Genomic DNA, 18113 nt, shown 5'->3' on the forward strand with positions numbered 1-18113 from the left:
GCCTGCTCCACCATTTATCACAATCAAGGCTGATCATCCAACTCAATAGCCTAATCCTACTTTCTCCCCATAGCCTTTGATCCCATTCTCCCCAAGCACTATATCTAGCCGCCTCTTGAATATATTCAAAGTTTTAGCATCAACTACTTCCTGTGGTAATGAGGTCCACAGGCTCACCACTCTTTGTGAAAAGAAATGTCTCCTTACATCTGTCCGAAATGGTTTACCCTGAATCCTCAGACTGTGATCCCTTGTTCTGGACCCATCATTGGTAACATCTTTCCTGCATCTACGCTGTCTAAACTGTTAGAATTTTATAAGTCTCTCTGAGATCCCCACTCATTCTTCTGAACTCCAGCAAGAACAATCCTAACCTAGTCAATCTCTCCTCATATGACAGTCTCACCATCCCTGTAATCAGTCTCATAAACCATGGATGCATATTTCTTTGTCACTAACCACAGAATCCAGGCCAAAATTTCCAACTCATCATGCAAACCTCAACAGTTTAATGTCAGAAAATGTAATGTTGGAAACACAAAATGTTATTGTAGGCAAAACAGTTCTTGATCTAATCCTAATTTGTTCTGGCATGCTTTCAAGCAGGTTATTATTTTGGAATAAACTTGATTTAAATTTTAAAATGGCACCAGCAACCAAACTGAATTGCAACCTGGATGTTAAGTTGAAAGACAGCACTTTTTTTTTAAAACAATTTTTAAAAAATACTAATTTAACTCACATGTTTCAATTTAATTGGAAGGCCAGGCTACAGGTTCCTAATTAAATATTTTACTGAATAGGCTTGTGCATTTGGCAGCATATTTATGTCTATTCAGAGAATGTATTTAGCAGATGATTTCCACTGATGACTTTTAGCAAAAACTGAAAATATTGCATATCAGATATATTGAGCAGAGTACAGCAGTACAAAAAAATAGGAACTCCTACGAAAATGCCTTTCCATTAATTATTTTATCTTACAGTTCAGTCACAAATTGACTAATTCAAAACATGACTTCATACACATTTGCCATCATCTATGTAAACCCCTTGCAGGTCGGGTAGAAAATGCTACCACTTTATGACTACAATTATACACCAGCAAATTAACTAACCTCCCAAGAGCTACCTTCTATCACGGTCTGCCAAAATGTATAATATCTTTTTGTATAGATTATAAGTTAAATTTAACAAACATGCACAGTAGCAGTTTATTGTTAAAATAATATTGTTGCAAAGTCAATAATGCAATAAGTCACTCCACATTGCTCATGGATGAACATCTCCCTTTAAAATTACTATTGCCAATATGATGAACATTGAAACAATAAATACTATAGTACACTACAAAATATTTACAGTTTTCCTTATCTGTAATTTAGATCTGATCTTCGTTGCATCCTATTAACATGCCGATGTAAAAGTTCATCAATAATGTCAAGCGCTTTATATTCTCACCACCAGTAATGAGGTAAAAGCATACAGGTTTATAAATTCCCAAAATTCTAATTCCATTTTATGAAAGCAAAATCCAATTTGAAACCCAATTAACTTGAAATTCTGTCTTCTTAAGTGTATTGCTATGCATAGTACATTCAACATCTTTCATCAACCTGGATAACATATGCACTTTGCAGTGCTGGTATTAACTATAAATCACTAACATATCTTTAAATCTTTAAACATTTAAAGCTCCAATTCTTCTTTTTCTTTTCTCCACATTTTCATCATTTTCATCAAACAACAAAAGAAAAACAAACAAAATAACAATCCCAAAGAACAACAGCCCCCTTTAATATACAGTCTAATACATCCATTCGTACATTTCAAATAAAAGTGAACAAGTGAGCACTGTCCTCCCCCCCCCCCCCACCTGTTCATTGGCAACAAGTTTGTGAAAGTGCATGATAAACAATCCCCATGAATTTTAGAACTGCTACTTTAGCTCAAATTTCACCTTCTCCGGGGTCAAGAATTCCAGTAGGTCCCCCTGCCAAGCTGAGGCACAGAGTGGAGAAGCTGATCTCCACCCAACAGGACCCACCTCCTGGCAGTCAGCGAGGCGAAGGCTAAAACATGTGCCCCAGCACCCGCCTGCAGCTCGGACTGGTCTGACACACCGAAAATTACCTCGAAGGGATCCGGTTCCAGATCCACATGTAAAACCCCGAGGATGATGCTAAAGACCTCCCTCCAATACCTCTCCAACTTCGGACAGGGCCAAAACATATGTACATGGTTAGCAGGGCCCCTCCCGCACTGCTCACAGACATCCCCCACCCCCTCAAAGAGCTGGCTCATCCTCGCCTTCATGATGTGCGCCCTGTACACGACCTTCAGCTGTATCAGCACAAAATCGCACATGAGGTTGAGGCGTTAATCCTTCGCAGCACCTCACCCCACAGACCTCTTTCCATTACCTCCCCCAACTCTTCTTCCCACTTGGCCTTAATCCCTTCCATGGAGACCGTGTCCTCTGTCATAATATAAATCTATGTATATAATGGAGTGCAGACAGGTAGTGATTGACACACAGGATGACCAGTAAGCACACAGAACAGAGCAGCCAATCACCAGACAGGACACGACCACTATAAAGCCAGAGGGTACCAGTTTTCCCGCTCTCTCGGGACCCAGTCTCTGAGACAGTCAGAGCTCGTGAGCTAGCCAGTGCAAACACCATGTGGTAGCTAGTAAGTCTGGTCAGGCTAGTGTCAGGTCTCCATTCAAGTCAGCATAGTGTCAACCCACAGTTGAACATGTATAATAGTTTAGATGTTAAATAAAATCGTGTTGCATCTCATCAAGTGTTGGAAGCCTGTCTCTCACTACACTGCATCAAGTGCAGTCCCCATCGACCCAGCCAGCCCAACACATCAGCCTCCACCAGAATCTTCCCGTAAATCGCCAACACCACCAACTCCAATCCCCCTGCCGTCAGTACCTCTTCCAACAACGAGTGGCCGGCGCTATCACGAAGCTTGGAACATCCTTCCTTTCAAAGTCTCGGAGCTGCAGGTACCTAAACCCTATCCCTTGCCCCAATCCGTACTTCTTCCCCAACCTGACGGAAAGTCCAACAGGAACAGATCTTTTATTACCTTGATCCCTCTCTCCTCCCATCTCCGAAATCTCCTGTCCAACCTCCCTGGTGCAAACCTATGATTCCCACAAATCAGCATCTCCCTTGACCCAACCTCCAACTTAAAGTACTGTCTCAACTGCCTCCAAGTCTTCAACATTGCTACCACCATCGGACTCCCAGAGTACTTGCCCACCACCAACGGAAGCAGTACCGTTGTCAGCATTCTCAATACTGACGCCTTACACAGTCCTTCCTCCACCCTAACCCATCAGGACCCCCCCAAAGCAACCCCCCCACGAACCAACCCCGGCCACCCACCTAATCCTGACTACCTTTCCCCCCCCCCCCCCCCCCCCACCCCAAATGAATTAGGTGACCACTTTGTTCACTTCCCTCAAAAATGACTTGGGTAAAAGGTCCGGCAGGCACTGGAACAAAAACAAAAATACGGCAACACCACCTTCGTCTGTTTTCCCTCGGCTGGCATCATGATCACGTTTAATAACCTTCAGACATTCAAAAATAGCTGTCTTCCCCGATCACCTTTGGGAGGCACCCCTCTAGCCTGGCCACCAGCACCTTCGCCAGTATCTTGCCATTTACATTCAGTAACGATATGGGCCTATACGACCCACACTCCGTCGGGTCCTTGTCCTTCTTTAACAACAAGGAGGTCGGGGCCTGTTCCAAAGTTTGTGGTAGCATCCCCTTCGCTATTGCCTCCACAAACATCCTCACTATCAACAAAGCCAACTTGTCTTTTGAACTTCTTATAATACTCCACTGGGAGCCCATCTGGCTCTGCCATCTTCCCCGATTTGATCTTCCCAATTGCCTCCTTAACCTCTTGTTCCCCCACCGACCCTTCCAATCTGGCCCTATCTTCCTCCCCCAGCCACGAATACTCCCTGCTCCCACACATCGGCCACTGCCTTCGACACCGCCACCCTCACCGAGGCAATTGCTTCCGACATCAATACCTTCATTGCCGGCAAGTCATTGCTCCATTTGTTTGGAAAACTTTCTCAAATTCCACGGCCATCACTTAGGTCATCTTCTCTATTGTGAAGGGCGCAGCCCCATCCAGCGATGCAACTTCCACCATCTTTCCTGCTGCCGGGCTGACCCTTTTGCTTGACAGCGAACTTTCGCTTGTCCCCTTCTTCCCAACGGTTTTCTTCTGGTTTTTAGACATCCCCCTCCTTCCTTTTCGTCTTCCTGCACCTGTTCATCTAAAAATTTCCCCTGGGACCGGGCATTAAATTCTGAAACACCGAGCCTTGAGCAGGAGCCACCCAACTTGCGACTTCCACCTACATGCCACCACCGGAAGTCCTAAACCTTCAATTCAAGATCCGTGAGTGGATTTACTTCCCATTGACTGGTTAGCAGGACTTTCTCATGACCATATCAATCCACCTGCAATATGCTGAAGTTTCCTGTTATGACCATATTTGTACATTCAGAATGGGGTAGTAGTAGTAGGGAAATCATGTTTAACCAATGTATTGGAGTTCTTTGAAGGAGTCACATGTTCTGTCGATAAAGGGCAAACGGTGGATGTATTGCATCAAATGCCTTTTGGAAATCTAAGTAAAGTGCCACAAAGTTTATTATGTAAAATAAAAGCTAATAGTATAGGGGGTAACATATTTGCATGGATTAAAGATTGGCTAGCTAACAGGAAACAGAATTGGCATAAATGGGTCCTTTTCTGGTTGGCAGAAGGTGATGAGTGGTGTGCCATAGGGATCAGTGCTGAGACTTGAATTTCTTAATGACTTGGATGAAAGGACTGAAGGTATTGTTGCTAAATTTGCTGATGACGCAAAGATAGGTGGGAAAGTAAATGGTGAAGAGGGTGTAAGAAGGCTGCAAAGGGACATAGATAGGTTAAGTGAGGGGCAAAAAATCTGGCAAATGGAGTACATGTGGGAAAATGTGAAATTGACCATTTTGACAGGAAGAATAAAAAAGCTTCTTATCTAAATGGTGAGACACTGCAGATGTCTATGGTGCAGAGGAATCTGGGTGTCCTAGTACATGAATTACAAATAGAAGTCCAAAAGCTGGTGATTCAAAACAAACCTGTTAGACTTTAACCTGGTGTTGTAAGACTTCTTACTGTGCCCACCCCAGTCCAATGCCAGCATCTCCACATCATGAATTACAAAAGGCTAGTACACAGGTACAACAAGTAATTAGGAAAGTTATAGAATGTTATAATTTATTTATATGGGGAATTAATTACAAAAGTAGGGAGTTTATGCTTCAGTTGTACAGAGCATTGAAGAAACCACATCCGGAGTATTATGTACAGTATTGGTCTCCTTATTTCAGGAATGTTGTAAATGCATCTGAAGCAATTCAGAGAAGGTTTTGCAGACAAATACCAGAAATAGGCGGGCTTCCTTCGGGGAAAAGGTTGGAGAGGTTAGGCTTGTAGCCACTAAAGTTTAGAAGAGTAAGAGGCAACTTGATTGATACCTTCAAGATCCTGAGCGGTATTGACAGAGTGAACATGGAGAGGACGTTTCCTTTTGTTATACAATATAGAACTATTGGTCACTGTTTAAAAATAAGCAGTCGCTCATTTAAGTAAATGATCAGGAAAATTTCTTCAAACAAAGAACAAAGAAAATTACAGCACAGGAACAGGCCCTTCGGCCCTCCCAGCCTGCGCTGATCCAGATCCTTTATCTAAACCTGTCGCCTATTTACCAAGGATCTACTTCCCTCTGTTACTTGCCCGTTCATATATCTGTCTAGATGCATCTTAAATGATGCTATCGTGCCCACCTCTACCACCTCCACTGGCAAAGCGTTCCAGGCACCTACCACCCTCGGCGTAAAAATCTTTCCTCGCACATCTCCCTAAAACTTTCCCCCTCTTACCTTGAAATTGTGACCCCTTGTAATTGACACCCCCACTCTTGGAAAAAGCTTGTTACTATCCACCCTGTCCATACCTCTGATAAATTTTGTAGACCTCAATCAGGTCCCCCCCTCAACCTCCGTCTTTCCAACAAAAACAATCCTAATCTACTCAACCTTTCTTCATAGCTAGCATGCTCCATACCAGGCAAAATCTTGGTGAACCTACTCTGCACCCTTTCTTAAGGATCCACATCCTTCTGGTAATGTGGCGACCAGAACTGCACGCAGTATTCGAAACGTGGCCTAACAAACGTTCTATACATCTGTAACATGACCTGCCGACTCTTGTACTAAATTCCCCGTCCGATGAAGGCAAGCATGCTGTATGCCTTCTTGACCACACTATCGACCTACGTTGCCACCTTCAGGGTACAATGGACCTGAACTCCCAGATCTCTCTGTACATCAATTTTCCCCAGGACTCTTCCATTGACTGTATAGTCCGCTCTTGAATTAGATCTTCCAAAATGCATCACCTTGCATTTGCCTGGATTGAACTCCATCTGCCATTTCTCTGCCCAACTCTCCAATCTATCTATATTTTGCTGTTTTCTCTGACAGTCCCCCTCACTATCTGCAACTCCACCAATCTTAGTATCATCTGCAAACTTGCTAATCAGACCACCTATACCTTTGTCCAGATCATTTATGTATATCACAAACAACAGTGGTCCGAGCACGGATCCCTGTGGAACACCACTAGTCACCTTTCTCCATTTTGAAACACTCCCTTCCACCACTACTCTCTGTCTCCTGTTGCCCAGCCAGTTCTTTATCCATCTAGCTAGTACACCCTGAACCCCATGCAACTTCACGTTTTCCATCAACCTGCCAAGGGAAACTTTATCAAACGCCTTACTGAAGTCCATGTATATGACATCTCCAACCCTTCCCTCTTCAATTAACTTTGTCACTTCCTCAAAGAATTCTATTAGGTTTGTAAGACATGACCTTCCCTGCACAAAACCTTTCCCCAATTTAGCCTCTTCCTTCCGGACCACTCTCATATTTGTCCATGAGTATTCTAATACTTATGGAATTGTGATCGTTATTCCCAAAGTAATCACTGACTGAAACTTCAACCACCTGGCTGGGATCATTCCCCAATACCAGGTCCAGTATGGCCCCTTCCCGAGTTGGACTATTTACATACTGCTCTAAAAAACACTCCTGGATGCTCCTTACAAATTCTGTTCCATCTGTGCCTCTAACACTACATGAGTCCCATTCAATGTTGGGGAAGTTAAAATCTCCCATCATAACCACTCTATTGCTCCTACATTTTTCTATAATCTGTCTACATATTTGTACCTCTACTTCACGCTCGCTTACTCAGAGGCCTGTAGTAAAGTCCCAACAATGTTACTGCACCCTTGCTATTTTTTACCTCTACCCATATTACCTCAGTGCTCGAATCCTCCATAGTGCCCTCCTTTTTTTTTTTTTTTTTTATAAATGTTTTTATTCAGTTTTCATATTTTATATTGAACAAATTACAAATTGTTAGGAGAGAAAAAGAACAACAAAAAAAAAAAAAAAAACACAACAAACAAACACGCAAAAATTAACATACATATTTACAGGTAAGCATCTTCGTAGTAGTAACTGCGCCCCCCCCCCCCCCCCCCCCCAACATGTTTATTTAGTTTGGTTTTGGGCCTTAGCTAGCCATCGAACCCCCGTACCGAACCTGTAGCCCCTCCCGCTACCTTCCCCCGACTATTCTTCCTCTTGTACATTGGCCACAAATAGGTCCCGGAACAGTTGCATGAATGGCTCCCACGTTCTGTGGAAGCCGTCGTCCGACCCTCGGATGGCAAATTTGATTTTCTCCATTTGGAGAGATTCCGAGAGGTCGGACAGCCAGTCCGCAGCTCTGGGCGGTGCTGCTGACCGCCAGCCAAACAGGATTCTACGGCGGGCGATCAGGGAGGCAAAGGCAAGGGCATCCGCCCTCCTCCCCAGGAATAGATCTGGCTGTTCTGAAACCCCGAAGACCGCCACTATCGGGCATGGCTCCACCCTCACTCCCACCACTTTGGACATTACCTCGAAGAAGGCTGTCCAGTACTCCACGAGTCTGGGGCAGGACCAGAACATGTGGGCGTGGTTGGCCGGGCCTCTTTGGCACCGTTCACATCTGTCTTCCACCTCCGGGAAGAACCTACTCATACGGGTTCTTGTTAAGTGGGCTCTATGTACCACTTTTAGTTGCGTCAGGCTGAGCCTTGCGCACGTGGAGGTGGAGTTGACCCTATGCAGTGCTTCGCTCCAGAGTCCCCACCCTATCTCCATCCCCAGGTCGTCCTCCCATTTCCTTCTTGTTGCGTCCAGTACGGTGTCGTCCCTATCTACCAGTCGGTCATACATGTCACTACAGTTCCCTTTCTCTAGGATACTTGCGTCCAGTAGGTCTTCCAGTAGTGTCTGTCGTGGCGGTTGTGGGTACGTCCTTGTCTCCTTTCGTAGGAAGTTTTTGAGCTGCAGGTACCGTAGCTCGTTCCCCCCAGCTAGCTGAAACTTCTCTGTCAGTTCGTCCAGTGTTGCGATCCTGTCGTCCGTGTATAGGTCCCTGACTGTCAGTGTCCCCCCGTCCTGCCTCCACCTTTTGAAGGTGGCGTCAGTCAGTGCTGGTGTGAACCTATGGTTGTTGCAGATGGGAGCCCTGTTCGACATTTTGGTCAGGCCAAGTTGCTGCCGCAGTTGGTTCCAGGATTGGAGGGTGGCTGTCACCACTGGGCTGCTGGAGTGTTTTTTGGGTGGGGATGGGAGTGCTGCCGTGGCGAGGGCCCGGAGGGAGGTTCCCATGCAGGAGGCCTCCTCCGCACGCACCCACTCAGCCTCTGGCTCCTGGATCCATCCCCTTACTCGCTCGGCTGTTGCTGCCCAGTGGTAGAATTGTAGATTCGGGAGGGCTAGCCCTCCCCTGGTTTTTGTTTTTTGTAAGACCTTCTTTGGGATCCTAGCATTTTTACCCCCCCATACGAACGCCATGATGAGTTTGTCCAGCGCTTTGAAAAAGGCCTTGGGGATGTAGATCGGAATGGATCTAAACAGGAAGAGGAACCTGGGCAGTACGTTCATTTTGATCGTCTGAACTCTCCCCGCGAGGGAGAGCGGGAGTGTGTTCCATCTTTGCAGGTCCTTTTTAACTTCCTCCGTCAGGCTGGTGAGGTTCCATTTGTGGATCCCTTTCCAGTCATGGGCTATTTGGATCCCCAGGTAGCGGAATTTATGTCGGGCTTGATTGAACGGCAGCCCCTTTAGTGCTGCCCCCCCCCCCCCCTTGCGGGTGTACTGGGAAGATCTCACTTTTGCTCATGTTGAGTTTGTAGCCCGAGAAGGCTCCAAACTCTTTCAGGAGCGCGATGATTCCGTCCATGCTGCTTTGTGGGTCCGAGATATAGAGGAGCAGATCATCCGCATAGAGTGAGACTCTGTGCTCTCTACCTCCCCTTCGGATCCCCCTCCAATTTTTTGCTGCCCTGAGCGCGATTGCTAGCGGTTCAATTGCTAGTGCGAACAGCAGCGGGGACAGTGGGCATCCTTGTCTGGTGCCCCTGTGCAGCTGGAAGTATTGGGAGTTGGTATTGTTGGTCTGTACACTCGCCATGGGTGCGTTGTACAGGAGCTTTACCCAAGCGGTGAACCCTGTTCCAAGCCCGAACCGCTCCAGTACCTCTATGAGGTATTTCCACTCGACTCTGTCGAAGGCCTTTTCTGCGTCCAGGGAGACGATCACCTCTTGTGTTCTCTCCCCGGAGGGGGTCATTATCACGTTCAGCAGGCGCCTGATGTTCGCGGTAAGCTGTCTACCTTTGACAAAGCCCGTCTGGTCCTCTGTGACCACCTCAGGTACACAGTCTTCTAGCCTCTTGGCTAGGATTTTGGCCAGTATTTTGGCGTCTGCATTCAGCAGAGATATGGGTCTGTATGACCCACATTCCGTTGGGTCTTTGTCTTTCTTAGGTATCAGCGAGATTGAGGCCTGTGCTAACGTGGGTGGCAATGTGCCCCTAGCTAGCGAGTCTGTGAACATCTCCCGTAGGTGCGGGGCCAGCGCTGTTAGTGCCCTCCTTAATCACAGCTGTGATATCATCTCTGACCAGTAATGCAACTCCTCCACCCCTTTTACCTCCCTCTCTATCCCACCTAAAGCATCTATACCCTGGGATATTTAGTTGCTAATCTTGCCCTTCTCTCAACCAAGTCTCAGTAATACCAATAATATATTCCCAGGTACTAATTCAAGCCCTAAATTCATCTTCCTTACCTGCTACACTTGTCGCAATTAAGCAAATGCACCTCAGACCACCTGTCCCTTTGCGTTCATCATCTCTTCCCTGTCTACTCTTCCCCTTAGTCACAATAAATTTATTATCTAGTACTTTACTGGCTTTAATTGCTGCCTCTTTACTGACCTCTAACTTCCTAATCTGGTTCCCATCCCCCTGCCACATTAGTTTAAAACTTCCCAACAGTGTTAGCAAAAGCACCCCCTAGGACATTGGTTCCAGTTCTGCCCAGGTTTAGACCATCTGATTTGTAATCGTCCCACCGCCCCCAGAACTGGTTCCAATGTCCCACAAATCTGAACCCCTCCCTCCTGCACCATCTCTCAAGCCACGTATTCATTCTGACTATTCTTGAATTTCTACTCTGACTGTCTCGTGGCACTGGTAGCAATCCTGAAATTACCACCTTTGTGGTCCTACTTTTTAAACTTATCTCCTAACTCTCTAAATTCTGATTGTAGGGCTTCAACCCGTTTTTTACCTATATCGTTGGTGCTGATATGCACCACGGCAACTGGCTGTTCACCCTCCCCCTTCAATATGTCCTGCAGCCGATCTGAGACATCCCTGACCTGTGCACCTGGGAGGCAACATACCATTTGGGAGTCTCGTTTTCGACCACAGAAACGCCTGTCTACTCCCCTTACGATTGAATCCCCTATGATTATAGCCCTGCCAGTCTTTTTCCCACCCTTCTGTGCAGCAGAGCCAGCCACGGTGCCATGAGCCTGGCTACTACTGCCTTCCCCTGATGAGTCATCTCCCCCAACAGTATCCAAAACGGTATCCTGTTTTGGAGGAAGATGACCGCAGGGGACACCTGCACTGCCTTCTTGCTCTTTCTCTGGCTTTTGGTCACCTATTCCCTGTCTCCCTCACCAATCCTAATTTGCGGTCTGACAAACTCACTGAACGTGCTATCCATGACCTCCTCAGCATCGTGGATGCTCCAAAGCGAGTCCATCCGCAGCTCCAGAGCCGTCATGCGGTCTAACAGGAGCTGCAGCTGGACACACTTCCCGCACATGAAGGAATCAGGGCAGTCTCTGGACTCCCACATTGAGCACGAGGAGCATAACATGGGTAACTTCTCTCTGAGAGTCATGAGTCTCTGGAACCCTCTTCCTCAAAAGACAGTGGAAGAGTCTTTGAATATTTTTAAGGAGAGCTAGATGTATTCTTGATTAACAAGGGGATAAAAGGTTATTGGGGGTTGGCAGGAATGTGAGGTTGAGCTAACAATCAGACCAGCCATGATCTTATTGAATGGCGGAGCAATTCGAGGGGCCGGGTGGGGTACTGCTCCTAATTCGTATGTTCCTGTGTATATTTGTATGTTAGTGTCAACATCTTTCCTCATTGGGTTACTGCTGCTGGGAAGGGAAGAAGGGAAGTCAGTCAAGTTTTGTTGCAGCCTTTAAAAAGTTTCAGTCCATTAAAAAATGGGCATAGCTTTTTGCACAACAACAGCCTAGTCTGAGTAGCAAGAATCATTAATACATTTTTGTTAGCCTCAAAGAGTGACTCATGAAGATTTGTGGCACACTCATTCAAAGGAAGTAGGCAAAGCAGATAGTCCATCCTACCCCCAAGTCCCTAACACACAGTTTTACAAGAGATTCATCAACCTCAAAAGAGTGGCCAAGGGAAGTCACAGTTCATATTGTACATCCTGTACTAACGACAGAAACTTCATATATCATTTTTGTGTCTTCAGTTTTGTGCCAGGGGAACTGACAGATACAATGGGAATCTCTGAAAACATTAAAGACCTCTGCAACCCAAAAGGAATCCATGGACACACACTATCAGTCACAAGGGGTTCTGCTAGTTTTGAAGGGCAGTTGATTTAAAGAGACAATTCAGTTCTCATCAAGGGATGCGTGTGTTCATAAGGGAGAAATTAAGTGTCCGTGCCATTTACATTCCTCTAATACTGGCCAGGAGTTTTTGGATGGCAGGTTTTCCTTCCTGCCATCCGAGGAATCAGTAGTAGACATGCCATCATCAATCCTGGCAGCCCAAAGCTAGTTAACACTCTAACGAGCATTTGTGGGGTGGAGCTCTCTAGTCTCAGCAGTGCCCAGAAGCTGCAGTGGACAGGACTGGGACTGCAAGCAGTATCCAGAGTACGCGTGGGATTCTCCATTTCCCCAGCCCCATGTTTCCCAGCAGTGCGCTATTTGTTGGTGGCAGGATTTTCTACTCCTGCCGCTTGACAATGGGATTTCCTATTGAAGCCAGGAATCCCGTGGGCAGGGGTGTGCTGCCAACAGGAAAATAGAATCCCAATTGATAAGTCCTGGAGTTCTTGAGTTTTGCGGGACTCGCAGAAGGGAGAGGAGGCTCGGCTCAGCTCGGGAGGAGGGTGGGGGGGGGAGAGGCTTGGATAGAAGGAGACAGCGGTATTGGTGGAGAGGCCAAGGCCAAGGAGGGAGGAAGCACCTGCAGGGGGCAGATATTTAGGGATAGCACCCGAAGTTGAAAGGAAGCTTTCCCCCCCAAGCCTGAAAATTGAGGTAAGTTTTTAAGGCCACCCTCCACCTACAAATCTGCCAACGGGTGAATATAAAATCATGCCCACTGTGGTCATTGGCTGAAAAAGATAGAGAAAGGTAAGGGGAGATTGAGAAGTGGCAACAGCAGCAACAGAGCAAATAACCTTGAGAAAATCATTCAGAAGCTGTTAGTGTTCAAGACGATGATTGAAGTTGCAAGGGAGGAACGCCTAACAAAATGGTTGGTAACATTGAAGAGGAGTTCGCGGAGACATCTTATTTTCTAAAGATGTTGGAATAAGAAGAATTGGTTGTGGTGAAGGACCAGTGGTATTGCTGGAAATGGTCATGCCCAAGTGGCAGATTGATTTCCAACATGTTCTGTAGTCTGCAAGCCAAAGAGTAGCACAGATGTGATAAACAGTGAGGGTGCAAGGCCATTGTGGATATGGTATGGACGAGAATATAGTGGAAACAAATCTTAGCAATTTTAACCCGGATGCTGGGTCAAAGAGAATTTCAGAAACTTTCAGGATTGAGGATATTTGCCATCCCACAAGGAAAAAACAAGAGGGAAATGGGATTTGGAATAGGCAGCAAGAGGAATTATATTGTCTTATCACGGACTGAAAATTTCAGACAACCCACTCTTCTTGATTGGAGGAATTAAGTGGCAAAAATTAGGATCACAACACCTTAGGATGTGGATTGTCCCAGAATGCAAGAAAGAGCTTGGCTCCTTCACAAACGAGACTGAGGATTGTTCTCTTCATGAACTTTTATCATTCAAAACCCTTCTCTCTAGCCTTTGGGAGCATTGTTCTCTGAAATTTCAACCTTCGTTTTTTCAAACAGTCTCTGCATGCATCAATCTTCAAAGTGCATACGGTGGGTCATTTAGTAAGAAGTTTGGAGAGTAAAAGAGAAAAGAAAGGGAGCAATCAGAGAAAATGGTTCAGGGTAGAATTCTAATGCAGGTTGCGGTCTCCAAAATTGAAGATTTGGTATTTTTGAGTTGGGGAAGAGGGTATTCGGCTGTACTCAGGTGGTTGGGGGCTAGCTATGTGGTGAAGGAGGGTAGTCAGGGTTTTGTGGGGTAGTCGGGGGATGAAGGGGGTTGGGTTTGTAGTCAAGGGGACAGGAGGTTTGTCAAGGGTTCGGGGGTGGTTCGTCGAGGGTGGCGTCTAGTTTGGGAATCCAGTGGGTGGGTTTGGAAGGGAGAGGCAGGGGTTCAATACCATAATTATCCAGGAATTGGAAGTGATTTTAATCCTTTTCTGAACAATTCTCATGCAGTCCTTGCATGGGTTTTTTTGGGGCAGGGGCGGGGATCCCCAATGCATCTTTCAGGTACTTCTGAGACACAACCCTCTGGAGAACAGAAGATCTGGGCCAATGTGACTTTACAAAGAGAAAAATACAACATGGATTTAACCATTCTTTTTTTTGGTAAATTTTGAAAATAATATTTTTTCGCAAATTGCACAGCATGATGTGATGCGTAAAGCAGATGGCTACTGTTCTACGTCATTTAGTGAAAGTTTAACAAATGATTGAAAGCCAGGTCCAAGCTAAAGAAGAAAACAGATTAAAATTATTGAGATTTTAATGTGATTGCTGTTGATTACTGTGTTGATAGGTTACAATTACATTAGAAGTATTTGCAATCAGTTTTCAATGATAATGTTCATTTATCTGCAAACAAAATGCAACACTTTCATATATAAAAAAAGAAAAGCAAGCGCTTATAAGCTGCAGCACATTCTAAGACCTCTTTCTGTCAACTTTGATTAAGTGTTTCCCCCTGAGGGATATTTCCTTTTACTGCAAGTCAGCAGTTCTTTGATGCACTGTTGCACCATCATGGGAAATCAAGTGCCAAGTTTTTCTGAAACAAGTTATTAATCACAATCTTTAATTCAATATCAGGTTACAAAATCCCCTCAAGATATACAATAGCTACAGTTCCAACAATTAGTTATGTTCACAGAGGAGAAAATCTATATATATTACACAAAAAGATATTAAATAAGTGGAGTGACCTGTTAACATGTGTCACGGTTAAATGTCACTAATCATAATTATTAGCTTCACATTTGATAAAGGAATAGTTAGGAAAACTCAAGTACATACCTAAACAGCTTTTGTTAAGATTTTGTGCATGTGTGGACTAACATCATGTGCATTTAGATTGGGAAAAAACTTTGTAAAGTATTAAAATTCATGTAGAAAGAGCCTTCTTGTCCCCTATCATCCCCTCACCAATATAAATAAGCTTTGAATGAAGGACCAAATATGCCGTCTCAGCTGCTAAACCTGTAATGGTCACAAAGCACTGGTTTCTCATATCTTCCCCCAGCAGACAAAATGCAGACATGACAAACAAGGCTGGATATTACAGGGTGCTACGTTCTCTATTCCTGCCTAAAAGGTCGATGGGAAGCCCACCCAGGAGAACAATGGCTGCCTTGCTGTCATTTAATGGTCAATTGGCTATTGAGAGGTAGGAGACGGGATTTCCACCCATCATGCCTCACAGAACTTTTATTTTTAATTTCACAGAGTTTGGGTGTCGCTGGTTAGGCCAGCATTTATTTCCATCCCTAATTGCCCGTAAATTCCCATTTGCAATGCCTCGACCAATCAGGCTTGCCCAATTTGAATTTTAAAACTTGGCAGTTAACTGTTCCCTGGTGCATTCCATGACAGTGCCTCTACAATCGGACTTGCCAACCAATCAGCACCCTCTTCTTATGCAGAATAAATTGTTCCCTTTGAGATTTGGTATTCTGTCAATTCAGTCCTGATGAGTGCCAAAGAAAGAGCTTCAATAGTGTGTCTCTTTTTTTCTGCAATACTCCTGTTCAGTGCGACCAAACAACTCTTAATATTATTTTTTAATGTTTTCTCAAGATTTAATTCAAAGCAGCAATCAGAAAACCATAATAATTTAGTATACTTCCTAAACTCTCAAATATTTTGTTTTTGTTGGTGAAGCTTTAATTTATTGCAATAAAGAAAGTAGGATGAGTTGTGCTCAAAATCCTGATTTATCTATACCTGCAAAGGCAGCGGTAAGACTTTCCACATCATCTTGTATACGCAGTTGCTGTATTTCCTTAAGCAATGACTGACAATGGCTCTCCTGGGCAATACCCATTTGTTCCAACTTTCCAGCAGTAAGTCTCAATAAAGCACGTCCTGTTGATAATAAATTTTATAATAATATAATAATTTTATTTATAATACATTTATAGTAGTTTTATAATAAATAAGCATTTACTCATTTAAGATAGGTTCACTTATTAATAATGGCAAATTCTAAAGAGTGCTAACGAAGAGAAAACAAAAAACAGTTTGAGAAACATCTCTATAAATTTTTAACGAGCTTTGATACCGATTTCAACTGTTTCCCAGAAATCTACATGTAAGTCAAAAACAACTTTCGCCAATAATTAGCAACTATATATTTTAATTGTTCCTTTAATCAGAATTCTAATGTATGTGCCGAGATTTTTTATTTTTTTAATTTAGCACTTAACTAAAAGAAAATATTAACTTTTTAGCAACAATCTGCTTACAATCAAAGAAAATGCAAACCTAATTTTCAGTTTGCAAAGTAGAAAATTACACAATCTGTATTCTGAACAATTTCAGAGAATGATGTTGCAATTTCAACATCAAGTAATGAACTTTAGGGCTTTCCACTTTAAAGAACTCTGATTACATAGCTCGTTCAGTTCCACACTGAAAGCTGAAAAGCAAGTTAAATTCTGCAGTGTCAAGAAGATACATTACTCAGACAGAACACAGTTTATGAGGGTCAATAATTGCCATCAGTGTCAGCTCCAGTTGTAATTCAGGTCAGCAAAGCATTTCAAGTTAAATTACTTATCTTCCATATGGCCTTCGTCTGAATGTAGTTTATCACCCACATTCACCAGAACAGGCCAGATAGGATGTTAATCATAGGTAAATGCCCTTTGACTTTCACTTGCAATAACTTTGTATGAACTATATGATCATCCAGTGCTTAGTAACATCCCTCAATCATTTTGCTCTCTTCAGCCTCAACTCTCAGCACCAAAAAGAGAAGGAATTACACACACATTTATTAGTGCATTTCCTGTGATATTGTTCATGCAAAAAAGGCAGAAACATAATACAGAATGTATTATTCTTCTGAGATGCAGCTATGTCACTTGAAGAGCACACGGTCAATCATAGGATCCCAACAGTGCAGAAGGAGACCATTCAGCCCATCGGGTCTGTACCAACCATCTGAAAGAGCACCCTACCTAGGCCCAATCCATCGCCCTGTCCCCGTAACCTCACCTCAGGGTGATTGAGCATGACCAAAACATGCACATCTTTGCATTGTGGAAGGAAACTGGACCATGCAGACACGGGGAGAATGTGCAAACACCACACAGTCACCAGAAGTCAGAATCGAACCTGGATCTCTGCCGCTGTGCCGCCTCAATTTGCATATTAAAGTAAACGAGGACTCGGGTTATTCTGAGTTATCTGAACGTTTCACAATGTGGACATCTGTCTTGCTTAAACTTTACTCCACCCATACTCCACCAGTAGGTCCATTCGGGTAGCACAGTTGCTTCACAGCTCCAGGGTCCCAGGTTCGATTCCCACTTGGGTCACTGTCTGTGTGGAGTCTGCACGTTCTCCCCGTGTCTGCGAGGGTTTCCTCCAGGTGCTCTGGTTTCCTCTCACAGTCCAAAGATTTGCAGGTTAGGTGGATTGGCTATGTTAAATTGCCCTTAGTGTCCAAAAAAGGTTAGGTGAGATTACATGAATAGAGTGGAGGTATGGGCTTAGGTAGGGTGCTCCTTCCAAGGGGCGGTGCAGACTTGATGGGCCAAATGGCCTACTTCTGCACTGTAAATTCTATGATTCCTATATTGTTGCAATTGGACCCCCCCCCCCCCAGTTCTACTGCACGCACCACCATTCAACCTCCACCAAATTGCTCGCAGCTGAACAAGACTGTGAACACTTATTGAAAAGACCCACTGCCAGTTAGGACAAGAGAATGTCTGTTATGAAGGAGGCAGTGGTGATGAGTGGGTTGGCCACAGGGCTGGGGGCTTGTTCAAAATTTAATTTTAGCACTGGGGAAATATGCATTTTTCCAAATACATGCCTCACTCTACTTCTTATAGCTTAAGTCACTGCTTGGAAGCAGTATTAAGAAATACTTTGCTGGGCCTGTATGTTCCCCTGAATGAACAGACTTTGAACATTGCCTAGATCTCAACACCAGCTTGGGGGAATGGT

The 18113-nt window shown here is 44.5% G+C and overlaps 1 protein-coding gene across 8 annotated transcripts in view; it reads right to left on the reverse strand.

Annotated features, from left to right (window-relative positions):
- The window catches only part of LOC119967471 (sterile alpha motif domain-containing protein 12-like), a 119756-nt gene that overhangs the window by 19030 nt on the left and 82613 nt on the right, over nucleotides 1-18113 (reverse strand). For all 8 annotated transcript variants that reach the window (XR_005460993.1, XM_038800040.1, XM_038800041.1 and 5 more), the window contains exon 4: nucleotides 15879-16019. Coding sequence is in view for 7 of the 8 variants with exons in the window: in XM_038800040.1 (XP_038655968.1) it covers nucleotides 15879-16019 (141 nt within the window). In the remaining variant the exon portion in view is untranslated. The remainder of the gene's footprint in view (nucleotides 1-15878; nucleotides 16020-18113) is intronic.

The sequence above is a fragment of the Scyliorhinus canicula genome, chromosome 6 (assembly GCF_902713615.1).
Source record: "Scyliorhinus canicula chromosome 6, sScyCan1.1, whole genome shotgun sequence".
Lineage (NCBI taxonomy): Eukaryota > Metazoa > Chordata > Chondrichthyes > Carcharhiniformes > Scyliorhinidae > Scyliorhinus > Scyliorhinus canicula.